This window comes from Corvus moneduloides, chromosome 26 (genome assembly GCF_009650955.1).
Source record: "Corvus moneduloides isolate bCorMon1 chromosome 26, bCorMon1.pri, whole genome shotgun sequence".
Classification (NCBI taxonomy): Eukaryota; Metazoa; Chordata; class Aves; order Passeriformes; family Corvidae; genus Corvus; species Corvus moneduloides.
The window spans coordinates 2,301,974-2,319,296 of record NC_045501.1 but is presented as its reverse complement, the minus strand read 5'-3'; the positions used below and the strand labels follow the sequence as shown (position 1 = coordinate 2,319,296).

Here is a 17,323-nt window from a genome sequence, read left to right as displayed (position 1 = left end):
CTCTTTCACAGCTGCTCTTTGGTTTTCCAATCTCTGCCAGTTTAAGAGCAGGATTTTGCTCCATACATTCTGGCTTGAGGCCTGGCACAGGTCTGGCACGTCACCTCGTTGTTGGGACTGTAAGTTCCAGGATCACAAACCACTGTGAAGAGAACAGAGTTGGAATTCCAACCAGTTTCCCCCTGCCTCAGGGGGCCATCAGACGTCCCCATGGGCCTTCCCAGTGTCCTGTGGGAGCTCCTGCCCTTCCAGAGCTCCTCAAGCCTCTGGCTAAATACCCCCCAACTCCACAACCTGCAGCAGGTGCTGCAAAAGAACCTGAAAAATCAGCAGAGAATTTTCTAGCAGGACTTCCATGAAGGGAATTGTTCCTTATGGGCTCTGGATCCTGAGGATTGTCACTCACCCAGTGACCTGGAGGGGAAAAAAACCCACTGCACTGCTTGTACTTTGCTGGGAAATGCAGCTATACCTATGAGTGCACTGACATGCTCCACTGGCTCATTTCCTATCATTACTTTAAATCTACAATGAGAATGTCTTCCCAAAGGATGAACAGAAATATCCCTGCTTTTGACCCCAATATTTCCCTAATCCTCCCCAGAGCTCTGTTCCTGGCACTAATCAGCTATATTTAAATCAATGAGCTATATTTAAATCGATGTATTTTATATTTACCGCAGCAGCTGGCGCAGTTCTGGTGGGTGTGGTGGTTTTTCCCAAAACCTGGCTGACAGCTGTCGATGGGAGTCATGGAGAAGCTGTTGTCCACGTACTGTACTGCAGGAACAACATGAAGCTCATACTCCAAAATCTGCCTTAGCTGGTGGAAAAACTTTCCAATTCGCTCTGCTGCCTTAAATTCAGAAGTATTGGGAGAATAAAAGCACAGTTGGTTAATTTTTGCTGATTTAAAAATATCAGGAAATATTTTCTAATCCTGATTGCCACACACTGACTTGTCGCCTAAATTGGGAGTCTTCCTTGGCTTCAAGGGGCCTGGAATCAGACCTAGAATGTGAGCTGATCCCAGGATTTAATATTTAGAAGGCAGAGAGAACAGATTTTAGAAATTGGCTACAGTAGACTTACTTTAAATTGCATTTCAGTCATAAATTAAAAACTTTTTTTCGAGGACTGGAAGTTCAATATAAATAATAATGTTTATCCTTCTTTATTATTAGAAGAAAATACAAAGCAAGCAATGAGCCTGATTTTTTTAACTGGTTTTTTTTAAGCTATTTGTATCAATTTGACTTTTAAACCCATTTTTCTTCCTGAATGGAATTATTTTAAATCCATGAATCATCATTTACATTATTAATCCCACAAAATCTGGGTAAAGATGGATTACTACCAGTCCTATCTGCAGGAGCTAAGGCAGAGGTGGCTGTTAAAGAGGCAGAGAAGACACGAGGTGACTGACACAGAACCTGTCGGACTCTCCTGTTTGTCACATCTTCACAGTCATAAGGAAGCTTGTGGCAAACTTCTTCCCATCCTGATGCCAATGGACTGACTGTGGATGGAGGAAAAAAGATCCATGAAAAAGGGGGAAAAAGATTCATTAAGTCCTTGTGGTTTCTATCCAGTTTCTTCTTTTCTTCCAGTAAGAGTCAGAGGTCAACCAGTATAAAACTGGGGGGAGAGGGGGGAAATATGCTAAACAGAGTGAATGGAACTATTTTCTCACATAGCACCCTCAGGGTCCTAAAAAGGCTGAAGTTTTATGTAAAATTAAAAATCTTTGGGTCCCCAGTTTGTCATGAAAGTTTCTTGACTTTACTGAGGGGAAAATATCCACAAAACTGTTCCATAACCTGTTGGATGGTCCCTCTTGGCGTGTGGTGAGAACAGATACAGGAGTAAATGTGGTCAGAGAATTAAAGAATAACTTCCTTCAGGGATAAACCATCTCTAAATTAAGGCAGCATCAGGGCTGATTTAACTTGTTTGTGAAGTTAAACCACATCAGTATTGCCATGAGGAAGCTGTGAGGCTCTTGCTTTAGCTCTGTGTACTTTTCTAGAATCCAGCAAAAAATTCAAGACTGAGTTGGATGGGACTTTCCCCTTGGTCTAGTGGAACGTGTCCTTGCCTATGGCCTGTGGCACTGAAAGGAGCTTTAAGGTCCCTTCCAACCCAAACCATTCCATGATCCTAAAACCAGAGTGGTCCCAGACTTACTAAAAATCAAATACTGAAAACCTAAATATGGCAGTTACATTAGGACATCTTATGGACTGTCTCCTTCCGGCTATCCTCTCTAACCTTGGTAATAACTGCCCTCGCAAGGATTGTAAAAAGTTGAACACGAAATTTAACATAAAAACTGCGGTTTAGCTCCATCTGTGGGTAACAAACAAAAATACAGGGACTCCAAAAAAGAAAAGGGAACGGCTTCTGGAGGTGGTCTTGGCTCTGCTGTTTTTCAGACATGGTTTATAGCACTCACAAGTTGTTTACAAGAATAAATAATTCCTCCCAAACAAGCACTGAAATCGGTTACCTAGAAAATTAACAAACAGCTCATACTGGAGGCCGTTCTTTGGTGTCTTGATAGAGTGGCACTTGGAGGATGACTGCGTGATGTGACAGGTCAGGTAGGAGATGGTGCTGTTGAGGATTTTGTTTAATTTCTCGACGAACAAGCCATTGGTTTTCAGCTTGCAACGCGTCGTGCTAAAGCGAACAGACACCTGATAGGCATGGTCAGCTTCCCTGTAGGCTGGGAGGAAATAGCTTGGGTGTGAATCTGGGGTGTAATCACAGATTGAATTTTAGACAGATTATCAGTTCTTTGCATCTGAAATATGGGCTTTTATTCAGAAGTAAGTAAATTAAAAAGCATAATCATTAATGATGTGGCAATACATTTGTCCTTGACAGAGGCGACTCAATAGTAAGAGACATTTCAGTTTGAAGTACACAGGAATTTATGCGCTTGCTGGGGATTCTGTTCCCAAATAATAAAAACAAAAAAGGAGGTAAATAATAAAATGCCACACAAGCAGCATGTCTGCAAAGCTGTGTGTCTGAAATGGATTGGTGCCAATCTTATGCAATTATGGTGTAGGAGTAATTTATTATTATTTTTAAAGTTAGTGTTTCTCAAGCATTTTTGGGTTGTTATGTTGTGGGTGGGAAGGGAATTGGGTGAACAGTGGTTACAAGTGGTGAAAAGGGCTGGAGTGCAGATCTCAGATAACTCTGGAATTCTTGTAGTTAATTCTGTAGCTAAGGGTAGAGATTATTTTATTGCCATATATTTTTGGGAGCAGTAATATTAAACTTTTTCCAAAACCATGAGAGGGTGCATGCGCATGTATAAGTAAAACGTTTTATTTTCTATTCTGGGATAAAATTTTAACTTTTTTTTTTTTCTAATCCAACCTTGCAATAAACAGGGAGTTCAAAAACTCACCAACCTGTAAAGGCCATGTGCTTACTCCTAACTTAACAATCTTACCATAAACCATGAATTTATAGGCCTCAACCATTTCTGTTTCTTCTTGTGTCATAGCTTCAATGATTTTGTGGGAGAGAGTACAAGTGTAGGCACCAGACATCGACTCCCTGAAACCCATCACCATCAGCTTCCCTGTCTCCGTCAGATTCACATAACTTTGCCCTAAAATAGAAATACTAGATTACTGGAAATGTTCAATTTTGGATGCATTTAGAACATTTGAAGATGAAACCTTGCTCCTGTGAATAATACACTGATTTGTGTTAGCCTGAAACGATCTAAAATTTATAACTTTTAGGATTTACTGTAAGTTTCCTTTTAGCTCAAGGATTTGAAACTTTCAGAGGGAAAAGAGAAACAGAGTTTAATGTTGTGGAAATATCTGGCAAAGAGCCAAGGAACTATTTGGAACCACCATCCTATTGCAGGGGGATTTGAATAGAAACAAGGAAAATATGTGAATATTTTAGTTTGAACTAACCTTCTAAATCTCTTCCATCTGGACCAATCCACAAATACTTGGGATCTATTATTCTTTCTTGAGAAAGAGCCAAATCCATGCAGACCAGAAATGGGCTGTTTGTGAACACCTTAACGTACACATTCACTGCAATACAGAATCAGGTAAATGATGTAAAATGCTGATATTGAATGAAATCACCCCAAAAAAACCTCATTGAGAAATATATTTAAAGTGTATTTTTCAGGATTGGACTTGCAAAGTATAATATTAAAGATTAATCTCCATTTGTTGTTAATTAATATCCTGGAACTGTCCACAGCATGGCTGGTGCTGACTGTTTGAGGGAGACACTTGCGTCCCACACATGAACTGTGCTGTACGGGTACAAAAAGCACCAGATTTTTGAGTGAGACTCTCATTTAGATGTTAAATTTTCATCGGTGCTTCCAGCAGCACTGTGGGACAAATGTATTTCAATCCCCATCCCTCTTTGTCTTGTTCCTGTGCATACAAGGTTGTGTCACTTCCACGTGTCATGTGTACTGGTGATACATAATGATCCCTGGGCTTAAAACCCCAAATTCCAGTAAAAACTAAATATAGAAAAAAAAAGGGACAAGTTTACCCTCGTGTCTGGTGTCACCATAAACTTCATTCTTTCCAATTAAATCAATAGATTGTTCTCCCTTCGGTTCTGCTCTCACTATAGGGAAAAGCAATTGGAATATTAGAAATCAATCTAAATGTGTGATTGTTAATCCTTTATTTCACCCTGGATTTTGTCTCCTTTTGTTCCTTTTACCTTACTTTTCCTTTTCCCCTACACTTTTTTCTTAGCAACAAGCAGGAGCCCTTGTTTTTGACCTGTCACGTTTTAATTGTTTTAGTGCCCAGGTTGCAAACCTGCCTGAATGTACCAGGTTCCAGGCCAGATGAACCTTCCTCTTTACAAAAAGCCACTAAAATAATTGTAAAATCTGACTATGAAGTGAAGGTTCTGCAGTGTGACCCTGAGGAGACACAGGGCAGCGATCTTTCAGCCCTCTCCCTTCTGGAAAACGGCAGGCTAGTGTTGGGCACGAAGGTTTCTGTGACGAGACTCCCCAGGAGAGGTGAAAATTATTGGAAATTGGGGTTTTTTTTCAGCCCATGGGCACTCTGGGGTGGCCCTGCCTGACTATTGTGTCCCAGGGTTGGGTGTGGGAGAGAGCGGGGTGTCGCTGGAGCCTATGACAACCCCTCTTAAGGGACTTCATCTCCCTGTTCCCTCCTAAGGAGCTTCGTCACCCGCTGTGAGGGAAGATGCTATGGGGACGTCTGTTAACTACAGTGGAGTGATATCCACTGACGGGGTGTCACTGGAGCCCACCCCGTCCCCTCTAAAGCGCCTTCATCTCCCACTCTGAGGGAAGGTTCTATGGGGATCCTCCCCCCACTCAGCAGAGCGGGACCCACGGACGGGCTCCAATCCCCTCTACCATCCTCTGAGGGGACCGGCCTCACACCAGCACAGTCCTGCAGCTCCTTCCTACCCCTAGTCCCGCTCACCCCATCCCGCCGCCACCACCACGACCGCCACGCCCAGGAGAGCGCTCGGGGGGCAGCGGGGCCTCCCGCCGCCCCCCGCCATCCTCCCGCCGCCCCTCACAACGGCCGCCTCGGGCGCGAGGGGGCGCTAACGGTCCCCCTCCTCCATCCCCGCGCGCGCCCGGCGCTTCCCGCCCTTTTTCCTCCCCTCAGGGCTGAGGGCGGGAAGGGGGAGGTGTCCCCTCCGAGGTCCCTCGCTCCTTCTCCGCTCCCTCGCCCACACCCGGTACTTTTTATACTGTTTTTAAAACGTTCTGCTGCCTCGTTCGCACTCCACGGAGGTTTTTAAACAGGATTTTGTTGTGGGGAGGTTTTTTTTTTTTTTGTTTTCTCACTTTCAGGCCCCTGAGGTGCTTGGCAGCGAAGGACGGCCCCGGCCACCCCCTCCGCGCCCGTTGTCACAGCCCCACATCGCTCCTCCACAGTGCGCAGTGAGCTGTGTTTTTCACTCTAAAGTGGTTTTTTTTCGGCTGTGGGACAAGGAGGGGGAAGTACAGTGGGGCAAAGGGGGAAAAGGCTCCGTCATGGCTATGTCTGTCAGTGCTGAACCTGCCCTGGGCTATGGAAGTTGTCCCTGCCCATGGGGGGAGAGGGGGTGGGAAGGGGTGGAAATGTATGGGCTTTAAGGTCCCTTCCAACCCAAACTGTTCTGTGATTTTGTGTTTCTGTCACTTGCTGTGAGAAAGACTGAAAGTACGAGCTGGGCACATCCTGTGGCTTTTCCTCCTGAGGGGCTGTGAGTGCTGGGTGTTCTCCAGCTGCAGATTTCTGGAGAAAGTCAGGACGGGACATGTATTTTTCCACTAAAAGCAAAAAACATACCTTTCAGTACCTAAAAGGGCTCCAAGAGAACTGAAAAGGGATTTTGGACAAGGGTCTGGAGTGATAGGACAGGGGGAATGGCTTCAACTAAAACCAGGAGATTCAAAGTGGATATTGGGAAGAAATTATTTTCTGTGAGGGTGGTGAGGCCCTGGAATGGATTTACCAGGGAAGTTGTCCCTGGAAGTGCCCAGGGTCAGGTTGGACAGGGCTTGGAGCAACCTGGGCTAGTGGAAGGTGTCCCTGCTCATGGCAGGGGTGGAACTGGATGGTTTTTAAAGTCTCTTCCAACCCAAACTCCACTGGGATTCCATGATTCTGCCACTTGCTGTGGCTGAAAGTAAGTGACGGGCGAATACTGTTGGCCCGAAAATAAAGCCAAATGCCACAGTATCACCGCAAGTAACTTTCAAGTCGGCTACATGTTTTGGAAAACTTGCTCTGTCTTTGAAACTTTTAAACATGTAACTATTTTGTTTCTAGAGCAGGTGATACAAAAACACTCAGGAACCTGCTGACAGGGAAAGGAGAGTCCTTGCATTTGACCACACTGCGCACTCTGAGACACTCAAGACCAGAACAGTGGCCAAGCCTCTGGAGATTAGCAAAATAATACCTAACTACCTAGATATTTATCACTCCAGACCATGCTAGTGTCCAAAAATGATGTCACAGTATTTGCATAACAAATATGGAACCAACCAACACAGGAATAAGAGTTATTTTTATAGAGAACTGTGAAAGTTTTAACTCAACACTTCTATATAAAAAGAGCACTTAAGTTATGTTTAATAAAGAAAAGAAATATTTAGTAAAAATGCAACAACAACAAAAAAAGTGTGACAAAGGAGGTAACAAGTTATGGGTGGAAAATAGTTCTACTCAAGCTTTCTTCTTCCTTAGACCAACATATTAACTCAAGTGGTCGGTTAAGGTGTAAGAACTATGTCAGGGTTTTCATTTTTAATGTCCTTGAGCTGCTGGGCAGGTCAGAACCGGGACCACCTCAGACAATCCTATGTTCCCATGTGCTGAATGTTTTCAGTTTTACTCAAAGTGAACATTTCATGCTGACACTGTGCAGGCAAAATGATTCAGTTGTAACGTGTCTGCTATAAACGAGTCATATTTCAGCCCAAGTAGCCTCAGTTCCTAAGGATGTTTATAGCTCATTTCAGGTCCTGCACAGCCCATGAGTCCCCAGGTTGCTAATTATTATAAAATAGTATCTCTACTATAAAGCTTTGGCTGCAGTTTCGGTTCTTCATAAACTCTTACTCAGTGTCTTTAGCCAAATGACTTATTTATTTTCAACTCTGTCATATTTCTAAGTCTCAGACTGGTAAACTGTCATTATAGATTTGTAAGCTTGGGGGGGGAGGAGAGGGGGAGAGAATGGGTTATTCTTAAGAACAGGAAGTGTTCTGGGGAGGATTTAATAGGACAAATTGTGAATTCAGGTATTTATATTTGTGTTTAAAAGCTGGATTACTGGGGTATGGGCTGGGGGTTTTTTGGTTGTGGTTTTTTTTGTTGGTTTTTTTTGGGGGGGGAGGGTTAATAGAAGCTCTATCAATAGGAAGTGATAGAAGAGGGAAAAAAACTTGTAGTTGTAAGCTTGATCATGGAGTGAATAGATATTAAAAAGGTGAATATTTTATCCTAGGAAATATGTAGAAAGATTTTCAGGAGTGCAGAGTCAGGTGAAGGACCTGTTGCAGGGCTCTGGAGAGGCTGCAGACCACAAGTTCTGTCTCTGATCTTTCAGGTGAGTGATCCAAAGCTGGGATCACACAAAGGAGGGCCACAGTCAGCACGGGGGTATTTTTATAGGCTGAGAAAACCGGGCTTGTTTGATTTCTGCCCATAAAATAAAAACAGAGTGAAGACACAATTGATCTCTGAGCGTAAAGGGAGGGAGTGTGAGGGAAAGTAGAGATTTAAATCAGAGAACAAATCTCACAGTAAGAGAAAACGGCCATGGATAATCCTGAGATGGAAACCAGAGGTTTCTGATTGCTGCACAGTAATCCCAGGGCTTCCTTAAACTTTGTAGAACCAGGAAACCCGCCTAATTATTAAATGGTTCTGGATGAGAGTTACAGAGATTGTCTGGAATAGCTGAGAATTGCTCAATTATCCCACACGATTTTTTTTTTTTTTTTTTAACATTTTATTTCTAGAATCTTTTTCCAAGCAATGGAAAAGCAACAGTGCAAGAAGCAGCCGTTGGCACCACACAGGAAGTGAGTAGGAGAATCATGTTTCCATGTTGTTATCCTGCTACTGATCTATGGTAATTCGTGCTTGCTGCCTTTGGGTTTACATCCAAGTGATGAGCTCAGATCCCAAATTCACTTCTCACTTCATTAACTGGTTTTGGGCCTGAAGGGACCTCTAAATGTCACCTGCTGCTACCCCCTGCCTTAGCAGGGACATTCTGCACCTGGTCAGGTCTCTCAAAGCCCTGTTCAGGCCCGGTGTGGAATAAGCCTCTTTTTGGAGTCTGTACTAGAGGAATTTGAAATTAGTATTTGTTTTATTTTATTAAAGCACTTTGTACTTTGATTTTCTGCTAAACAGCAACACTGTTTTCTTAAGAAAACCATCTCAACCTAAGTTTTATTTATTATTATCATCTCAGCCATTTAACTTTAACGTACAGACCCAGGTGAGCCCATTCTGGGGACAGAAGTGGTTGGGGGCTTCCCCAATCCGCCAAAACAGGAGCTGTGCCCTTAGGCCTGCCTGCCCCGCCGCTCTCCCTCCCGAAGGGCGGGAGTCCCCTGCAAGCGGCACCAGCAGCAGCTCCGAGGCGGGCGAGTCCGGGACCCGGGACCGGGACGGGGTCGGCTCCTCTCCCCACCACCCGGCGCCGCTCTCCGCCCGCCGAGCGCCGGGCCGGATGTCACGGTGACGGGCGGGAGGCGAGGCCGGGTGCGCTCCGCTGGCAGTCCCGAGCCCGGGCGGGCAGGTGGAGCTGGGACCCGCGAACGGAGCATGGAAGGTGAGAAACGACCCCGCTCTTCCCCGGGACCCTCTACCCGGCCGGAGCCCGCAGCGGCTCCACCACCCGGGGGCTTTCAGCCACTTCTTTCAGCGCTTGCTGCACATAGATGACAGGCTCTGGAGAAGAAATCGAATCGGGTGTAGCAATTAAACGGGAAACGAACGGGGCTTTTGGCACCGTCTCTGTTTAATTTCAGAGACATCATAAAGTGCGTGATAAAGTCGGGGTTTAGAGCGCGCTTTATCTGCTGTTCGTATTCTGGGGTTTAACGAATTCAAGGATGTCTTCTCTCTTTTCACCTGTAAAACATGCCCGTAATATTCAGAGCCAGGAAAAACCAAGCTGCGACTTAATCTTGGGTTGTGGAATAATTCCCTGTCATAGAAAAGCAAGATTTCTGGTGTTTTTTACAATCCTGGCAAAGAAGCTTTGCAAAGCATCACTTGGTTTCTTATTTCAAAGGTGGAGATTCTTACTTTGACTCAATGTTTTAAGGGCTCCAGTTTAGATTCTGCTCTGTCTTAATGAACTTGAGGCTTTTTGGTTATTTTAAGTTAGCTTCAGAAGCCTATTTAAAAGTGCATTTTCCTTTGCTAAAGGCTTTTAAACTTTTTATATGTAAATAACCACTCACTGAATCTGACTGAATCGAGAATGTTGCTGTTTGAGAGACGTACTAATGATTTGAAAGAACGGCTTTGAAGGCACTTCAGCACTTTAAAATGCAGCCTCATTTTCTTGATTGAGTTTGGGTCATTGTCTTTTTGGGAGAGGAAAGTTTGTGAGGTGTATTGGAATAGTCTGTGATTAGAAAATAACAAAGTTTCACTACAGCTGAGGTTTACTAAGAAGTCCTTTTTGGGGGGTTTTATTTTTTGTGTGCTCGAAGTGAACACAGAAATAATCTTGAAGTTTTGGGTCTGTACTTGAGGATGATGAGGATCCATTAATGTGCCTGAGGTTGTTGCACTGGGGATGAAGTTAGTGCAACAGTGTTGTAATGTGTTATCCCTGGATACAGTAATTTCCAAGAGCGTATCCGTGGGTCTTGGAAAATCTCCTTGCCCTGAGGACAGAAGGGTAACGCGGCTGGCTTGGACTTTCCGTGCCCAGCGTGAGGAGGTTTGGTAGGGTCACAGAGGAGCAGACAGGCCCTGGCAAGAGTGGGTGTTTGAACCAAAATTTGTCATAAAGTTGATTGTATCTCTCCATGACATCGTTTGGTTTTGTGACTACCGAAAGAACTGCCCAGCTGTCAGCTCCAAGTTCTGGGCTGGGATCAACAGGTTGGATCAGGAGTTAGACTTTGATGATCCTAGTGGGTCTCTTCCAGCTCAGGATATTCTATGTTTCAGGATATCCTATACTGAATCACTGAATTATTCTACTGGGTTTAGATGGTCGTATGCAACAATATGACAAAAATCTCCTTAGTTATACACTGCTGATCAGGATTTCTTCCCAAAATGACATGTGCACTTAAAATGCCCATGACATTTTACACATTGCATGGTGCTTAAGAGCAGCAAAGTATCAGAGACCCCATAAAGAGTTTACTTGGCCCAGATGCTTTCTTCAGAAAGCCATGGAAGCTGCGGATGCTGGAGAAGTATATTCAGTGGAGAAATTAGCTAGAATTTCTCTCCTTAATGGCCCAGTGTGGGTTGAAGGTGAAAAACTTGTTGGGGTGGAAGAGGTTGAGTGGTGCACATAGCAAAGGCACTGGCTTCAGATAAGGAAACTGGCTGTGTTTGCTCCATATGCTCTGATGGAAGGACTAACAGCAGATGGGATTTTCAAAGGTGTCTTCTTCCCTGTGTTGTTGGGCCGAAAAGTGCAGCTGGCAGGAAAAAGGCAGCATTCTGGTTTCATTCTGGGGACAAATAGGTGAAATTATAATAATTCAAGATATACCTCCCATTCTGTATTAAGGACAGAAAGCTATTAGGGTCATCAGTGATTTGAAAAATATCCATTTTAGGGGGGTTAAATTTCTCGTTGACTGTTCTGGCCAAATTCCAGGATAAAGTATGAATAGTGTTGCATATCAAAATACCATAGCACCTTTTTAGCAAGCTATTTGAATATTTTGGCTCCCTTTGCCTATTGGCGTAGAACACAGGATGGCCAAGGATTGGTTTCGAAAGCACATGAATTTTACTTCTGCTTTGTAAATGCACACTGTGCCTCGGCTGCAGCACGCAGAGACGGGCACCCTCTTCCCATGCACCCCAGCCAGTGGAGCTCTTTGAAGCTTGGGAAGACAAACGTGTTCTGTAAGTGATTTCCTGCCTTGTGTTTTTCTGAATATTTGGTAGAAAATTGGCCTTATTGGTATAGAATCAGGGATGGAATCTACCCACATGTTCTCCTGTCGCTGTGAAGGATCTGTGAAGGATACTCAGGAAAGAGAGCTGAGGTTAAATATTAAGAGATCACTGAGGCTGTAAGAAGCTGCTGGAGACTGATGCGGTAAAGAAACCAGGTGCTGGTGAGGGAAGGTCGGAGGCTTGGAAGTGAAACGAAGACCGGGATGTTTCTCAAGCAAGAAGAGAAATATTCTGTAGTGTGTCATCGTTCTTATCTCTTTCGAAGGGTTGTCCTGTCCAGCAGCCATCATGGGCATGAACCTGTTGTGTTCAACAAAATATGAATAAATTCATAGACTGCATCTTGGCAGGGAGCAGATGAGGGTCCAAGGAGGCTGAGCAGGTCCTGCTCAGCTCTCGTGGGGTTCGGGCAGAGCCGTTCTCCAGCAAGTTGTCCCGCAGCTGCCAGGGAAACCCAAGGAATGCAATGGTTTCTAAAAATATATAGTTATCCAGGAATATATGTAGAATTATTGGAATTCAAGCAGTCATGTAGGGGGTTCTAGTTTTTCCTTCCACAGCCTCCTGGAAGCTCAGGGGAAGACAGAATTGCTGCCAAGGTTTCAAAGGCACCCTGGGGCTTCAGACTGGGGCTTCAGACTGGGGCTTTGACCCAAATGGGCAACTGTGCAGGGTTTCTGAAAGCAATTAAAACCAAAATCAAGTGTTGCAGGACAAGGCAGATTTTGTTTAATTTTGTGCAAAATTACAAGGGTTTGCGCAATTTAAGTGTCTGTATTCATGGAATCACTGAATGTTTTGGGTTGGAAGGGACCTTAAAGCTCATCCAGTTCCACGCCCTGCCATCTTCCACTTGACCAGGTTGCTCCAAGCCCCATCCAGCCTGGCCTTGAACACTTCCAGGGATGGGGCAGCCACAGCTTCCCTGGGCTATTATTGCAGTGTAAAGGTAAAATCAATATTAGAGAAAATTTTGATTAATTTACCCATAATTTACTGATGTTTTCTAACCATTATTTGCTGTATAAATTGGTCCATCTGCTTCTTTGTACCTCAATTTTCCTGGCATAATAGAATGAAAATGAGAAATTAAGGGCTATAACTATACAGTTCCTTTTATTTATTTCAAAATATAGATTCAGTAAATATCTGAACTTTTTATCATTTAATTCTGTGACTATGATGCAAGGCCTTTATTTTGTTGCACACATTATCCCACCCTCTATTCATGCAGTTTTTTTGGAGTACCTCTCCTGATACCAGGCTGCCTCGCTGAAGAGTTACCAGAGCTTTATATTTTAACGTTGCAGAGACCACAAAAATGTTCCATATGCAGAGGAGGTAAAGACAGATAATTGTGGGGTAAATGTCACCCGTGGTTAACACCTCATGCCCACTGCCTGGGTGTTTCTGTTATGTAACTGCCAGGAAGAAATTTTCCCGGTCCAGGAACTATTATTTTTTAGGTTCAAAGCTGATAAAAGATGTTATGGCATGTAAAAAATAAAGAGGGGGAAAAAACTATGGGAAAGAAAGGAGGAAGGAAGCAGGTAACTGTGTCTGTATTAAGAATTCAGCCTCCTAACAATGAAATCTCAAGGCAGGGAGGCCTTGAGTAAAGGCATAACGGGACAGCTCAGGTCTGTGCCTCCAGTTCAACTCACCAGCTGAAATTTGGGCACTGCAGTGGGCAGTGGGAATATCTGCAGCTTGTGTTGCCTTCAAAGCTCTGCTGAGCCCCCAGGCTGGGAAACCAGGCCGCATGGGTACTCCCTCTGAAAAATTTTTAAAATTCCTAGCATTTGATCCCTTCTGGAATTTCTCAGTGGGAATTAGACTAGCATTCCCATGAAAACCAAGTAGATCTTGTGAAGATAATGGGGGTTTCCCTTTGCATGGGAAGAGGAGTGTAAGAATATTTTTGTACTTTAGAGAAATTAACTTCCTACGGAGTTACTATGGCTGTACTGTGCTCACAGGGTACTCAATGAGTAAATCAAAAGCATAAGGTACTCTGTTCTATAACTTTTTGAAGTTAGGAAATCATATTTAATCCCTTTTCTGGGCACAGGCCAGTGCTCAGGATATAAAAAAGTGAAGCACAATACTAATTCGGTTTTTATATCTTTGAAATGTTTTCTTTTTCAATTTTACTTTCAGCCAAGAAAACAGGAATTTGTAAGATTGTAACAACTGTGTCGTGAACTGTTCTAAATATTAAGCACCTCAGGCTGCTCTTCTGTCTTTTGCAGATTCACAGCCCAGGATGGACCTCAGTAACCCTCAGGAACAGCCCATAGCTGCAGGTACGGTGCTGTTCAGTTATGTTCTTCCACCCTCTTTTGACAATTTTACATTTAAATGAAGAAAAATAACATGAATTGCAGCTGGTTTAGAGTCCCAGGACACTGAGTAACAGAGTCAAAAGTACAAAGAGGAGCATTAAAGGCAAAAAAAAGTAAATTTTATAGTTGAAATAAAACGGTGGAAGTCCAATATAACATTGGAAAATTATAATAAAGTGGGAAAAAAAGCCTGTAGAAGGAAAGGAAACGTTTTCAGGAGAAAGCTGGAAGTTTTGGTTAGGGAAGCAAGAATAATGCAATTCTCCTGGTTGACTGCATTTCTGAAAATATGAAAACAAACCTTGTGAGTGAGTTTGACAAGTGTTTCACTTTCTTGTTAATCAAAAAGTTGAGCTTCTTTCCATCTACAATGTAATATCTAGCTTGAGAAGGATTGGGGATGTTACCATCCAGCTATCAGTAGGTTAAAGAATTTACCAGCAATTTCACAGTATTACTGTAAATTTTAAAAATTCCCAGAATGTTTGAAAGAAAATACTGTCTGTTTTTTTAATGAAATACTGATCTGAAATTTAAAGAAATACACATAATATGGAGCTAGTTTGCATTGTGGGGTTAATGAAAGAGGCTTTATTTAAAACACTTCACCCGAATAGATTTCACTAAAGTTAAAAATGTTCTTTATTTCCGAGGAGAGAGGCTGGGATCTCTGGGATGCTGATCAGCATGATAATGTTGATATTTAAAAATACACATGTGGAATAAGCAGAGAAGTGCAAGTGGGTTCAAAGAGGCCTTGATTACACGTGGTTGAGCAGTTTCCTGGCCTAGGGCCAGAATGATTAATATTTTGCCCAGAAGAACAAAGTGGAGCTGTGATTCCTTTGCCGTGCTCCAAGAAGCTCCATCCCTGCTCACAGCAGTAGTCAGAGCACCTATGATAGAGTTAGATATACTGGGTTTTATTCCTGTTGTCATTTAGAACAACCTCCAGAATATTTAGATCTGAGCAAAAGCTGAAAATGGGTTCAAGGTGTGTGTGAGATCTTGTGTGGGACTTTGGGAAGTAAAATAATTCCCCAAAGTGCAGCCAGTGCATCCATAGAAATAACATTGTGGGCACTGTCAGCAGTGCTGAGAGTGTGCAGGTGCTTTGCGGGAATCACCTGGAAATATTATTGGAGAATAAATAGTTAATTATATTTTGCCCTTTTTTTTTTTCCTCCAGAAGAACAAGAGGATTTGACAGACTGTAATCTGAACAAATCCCAGGAAATGGAAAGCATGGATAATGTGGAAGATATGAAGGAACACAATCAGTCTAATGAAGAAGCAGGAGGTAAAGTAGAGCTGGAATTCTGAAAAATAATAGTTATACTTTGTCTTTTTATTCATCTGATTATGCTATAAGAGTATGCCTGTAAATGGAATAGCAATACAATTCATTTGGAGCATTTCAACATGGTCTAAGGAGGAGCAACCCTTTTCCATTGGGGAACCTCACGTGCATTTTACCAAGGTCAGTTTTACAGGAGCTATGAAAAATGGATGGGAAGATAAAAGAGCAAGTGCATCTGGTGAGCCTTTAATTTGTGTAGTAACATACAAATTCCTAAGAACAGTTTGCACAGGCAAATCCCGTGTTAGGACTGCAATTTTTTATTAATGCTGCTAAGTACTTTCATACCTAAAAAATAACTTGATAATTTATTCTTTTTTTTGAAAGAAAGAAGAAGTTATCTCAAATTCACAGGACCACTCAGGCCTGTAAAATTTAAAACTGTAGCAGCAATGCTGTACTTTAAACCGTGGGTGAAGGGGAGGTTGGTCAGTTTTCCATGTTTACTGTTGAATTTGAAGAATAAACCCTTCCTACAGGTCTGAGAGAAGACACAGGGATTAATTGAAAGAGTAAACCAATACGTACTGTCTTTAAAAACCAGAAGGCCCTCTTCATTTGTAGATAGAAGATAAAAGTAGCAGCTCCTGGAACTTGGCAATCTTACAGCCCTCAGAGCTCTGGGGTTTATATGTGTGTATGACATAGATGCTGAGCTTCTTACGTGCTGTAGAAGCTCCTAAATGGAGATCTCAGCATTAGCAACAGTTCCTGCCCATGATCTGAGAATGTTCATCTGTTCCAGGGGCCTCAGCCACAAGCAGTGAGGAGTGTGCCTGGTGGAGGATGTGGGGCACGTGCCCTGGGGAGAACGCACATGGTGTTGTTACCAGTTTCACAGTGCCTTTCTGTGCCACAGGTCTGTGGCAGTGCGGCAGTGCCAAGGGAAATTATGACTGTGGCTTTGGGTAGGAGTTTGAGGTAGAGTTTTTATCACACAAATCAAGTAAATCACTAAAGAATTATGTGTTTTGGCTGAGCAAGTAGCTTTGGTTGTTCCCTCTAACATTAATGTGATTATTTTGCAGAAGTTATTCTTTTGCATTATTAAAGACCAAACGTTTTAATCGGTTAACAAATTGCAAGCCAACATAAAACACTCAAGGGAGCGGTGAGATGAATCTCACTCAAGGATCTACAGTGCCGATATCTGGAACTGTGCTGGTCTGGCCTTTCTGGACAGTTTATGGAGAGACATCACACAGATTTTCTGACCAAATTTATGTGTCTGGCTTAGGGTGAAAAGCCTCATGTCCCCAGAGCAGCTGCTGCTTAGCAGGATTCTGCAGTCAGTCAAGAGTAGCTCAGTATAGATGTCTGCAATATAGAGCCTGCCTTGGGCAGGTGAGTTCTGCTCTGCTTACACTAAATACAGAAGTTTAATAGAATAGACAGAATATGGAAGACTTGAGCCTTTTCTACATCCAAGGCAGCTGATCTCTCAGATCCCACAGCACATAAAATATTCACAGCCATGCTCCAGCTCTTTGTCCACCCCTTGCACTAATTCCACTCACTAGCTCACTTTTCCCTGTGCTTTCCCAGTGTCCTGGCCCTTCACTCCTCCTGCTTATTGAGCTGTGGGTGCAGAAAGCCAGGACAGGGTTTCTTTCCCAACCCCCTCAGTACTGACCATCTGAGAGGAGTTGCTGTAGCTTCTTCCCACCTTCCCATTCCAGGAGCCATGTCCGTACTGCTTCTATGCAGTGTCCAGGCACGAAGCAAGTTCTTTTTCTGTTCTCTGGCTGCCCTGTGCCTGCAGTACCATTTCTCACCCTCTTTTGCACACATTTAAGTCAGGAACAAGTTGGACATGTGAGAGATTGTTTGTATCGGTACTGCTTTTACCATTCATTTTTTATATTGCTGCTGATCTCTAAAAGTCTCTTTACCATTTGTTCTGGAATGCAAACACTGAAAATTTACATCTCAAAGAC

The 17,323-nt window shown here is 43.2% G+C and overlaps 2 protein-coding genes across 7 annotated transcripts in view; one reads left to right on the top strand and one right to left on the bottom strand.

Moving 5' to 3' along the window:
• ZPBP2 (zona pellucida binding protein 2) lies at nt 1-5,562 on the bottom strand. The gene is made up of 8 exons (XM_032134260.1): nt 5,481-5,562; nt 4,558-4,635; nt 3,951-4,076; nt 3,470-3,631; nt 2,510-2,728; nt 1,434-1,519; nt 679-856; nt 1-142 (listed from the first exon to the last, which is right to left on the bottom strand). Exons 1-8 carry the CDS (start codon nt 5,560-5,562, stop codon nt 42-44), a joined length of 1,032 nt encoding a protein of 343 aa, XP_031990151.1. The 3' UTR covers nt 1-41.
• A 149-nt stretch (nt 5,563-5,711) lies between these two features.
• IKZF3 (IKAROS family zinc finger 3) overlaps nt 5,712-17,323 on the top strand; it is a 38,241-nt gene continuing 26,629 nt past the window's right edge. For 3 of the 6 annotated variants that reach the window (XM_032134222.1, XM_032134221.1, XM_032134218.1), the window contains exons 1-3: nt 11,522-11,627; nt 13,934-13,987; nt 15,216-15,326. In XM_032134222.1, coding sequence (XP_031990113.1) covers nt 11,576-11,627; nt 13,934-13,987; nt 15,216-15,326 — 217 coding nt within the window. In that variant the 5' untranslated portion in view covers nt 11,522-11,575. Of the gene's footprint in view, nt 5,951-8,007; nt 8,110-8,524; nt 8,588-9,232; nt 9,349-11,521; nt 11,628-13,933; nt 13,988-15,215; nt 15,327-17,323 lie in introns of those variants that run through there. The other 3 variants (XM_032134220.1, XM_032134219.1, XM_032134223.1) reach the window with 3 other exon arrangements.

Coding starts and splice junctions, on each gene's coding strand:
- ZPBP2 (XM_032134260.1), bottom strand. CDS start 5,562: ATGGCGGGGGGCGGCGGGAGGCCCCGCTGCCCCCCGAGCGCTCTCCTG. Junction 4,636..5,480: donor GGTGGTGGCGGCGGGATGGG/GTGAGCGGGACT, acceptor TTTTCCCTATAG/TGAGAGCAGAACCGAAGGGA. Junction 2,729..3,469: donor CTATAAATTCATGGTTTATG/GTAAGATTGTTA, acceptor ATTTCCTCCCAG/CCTACAGGGAAGCTGACCAT.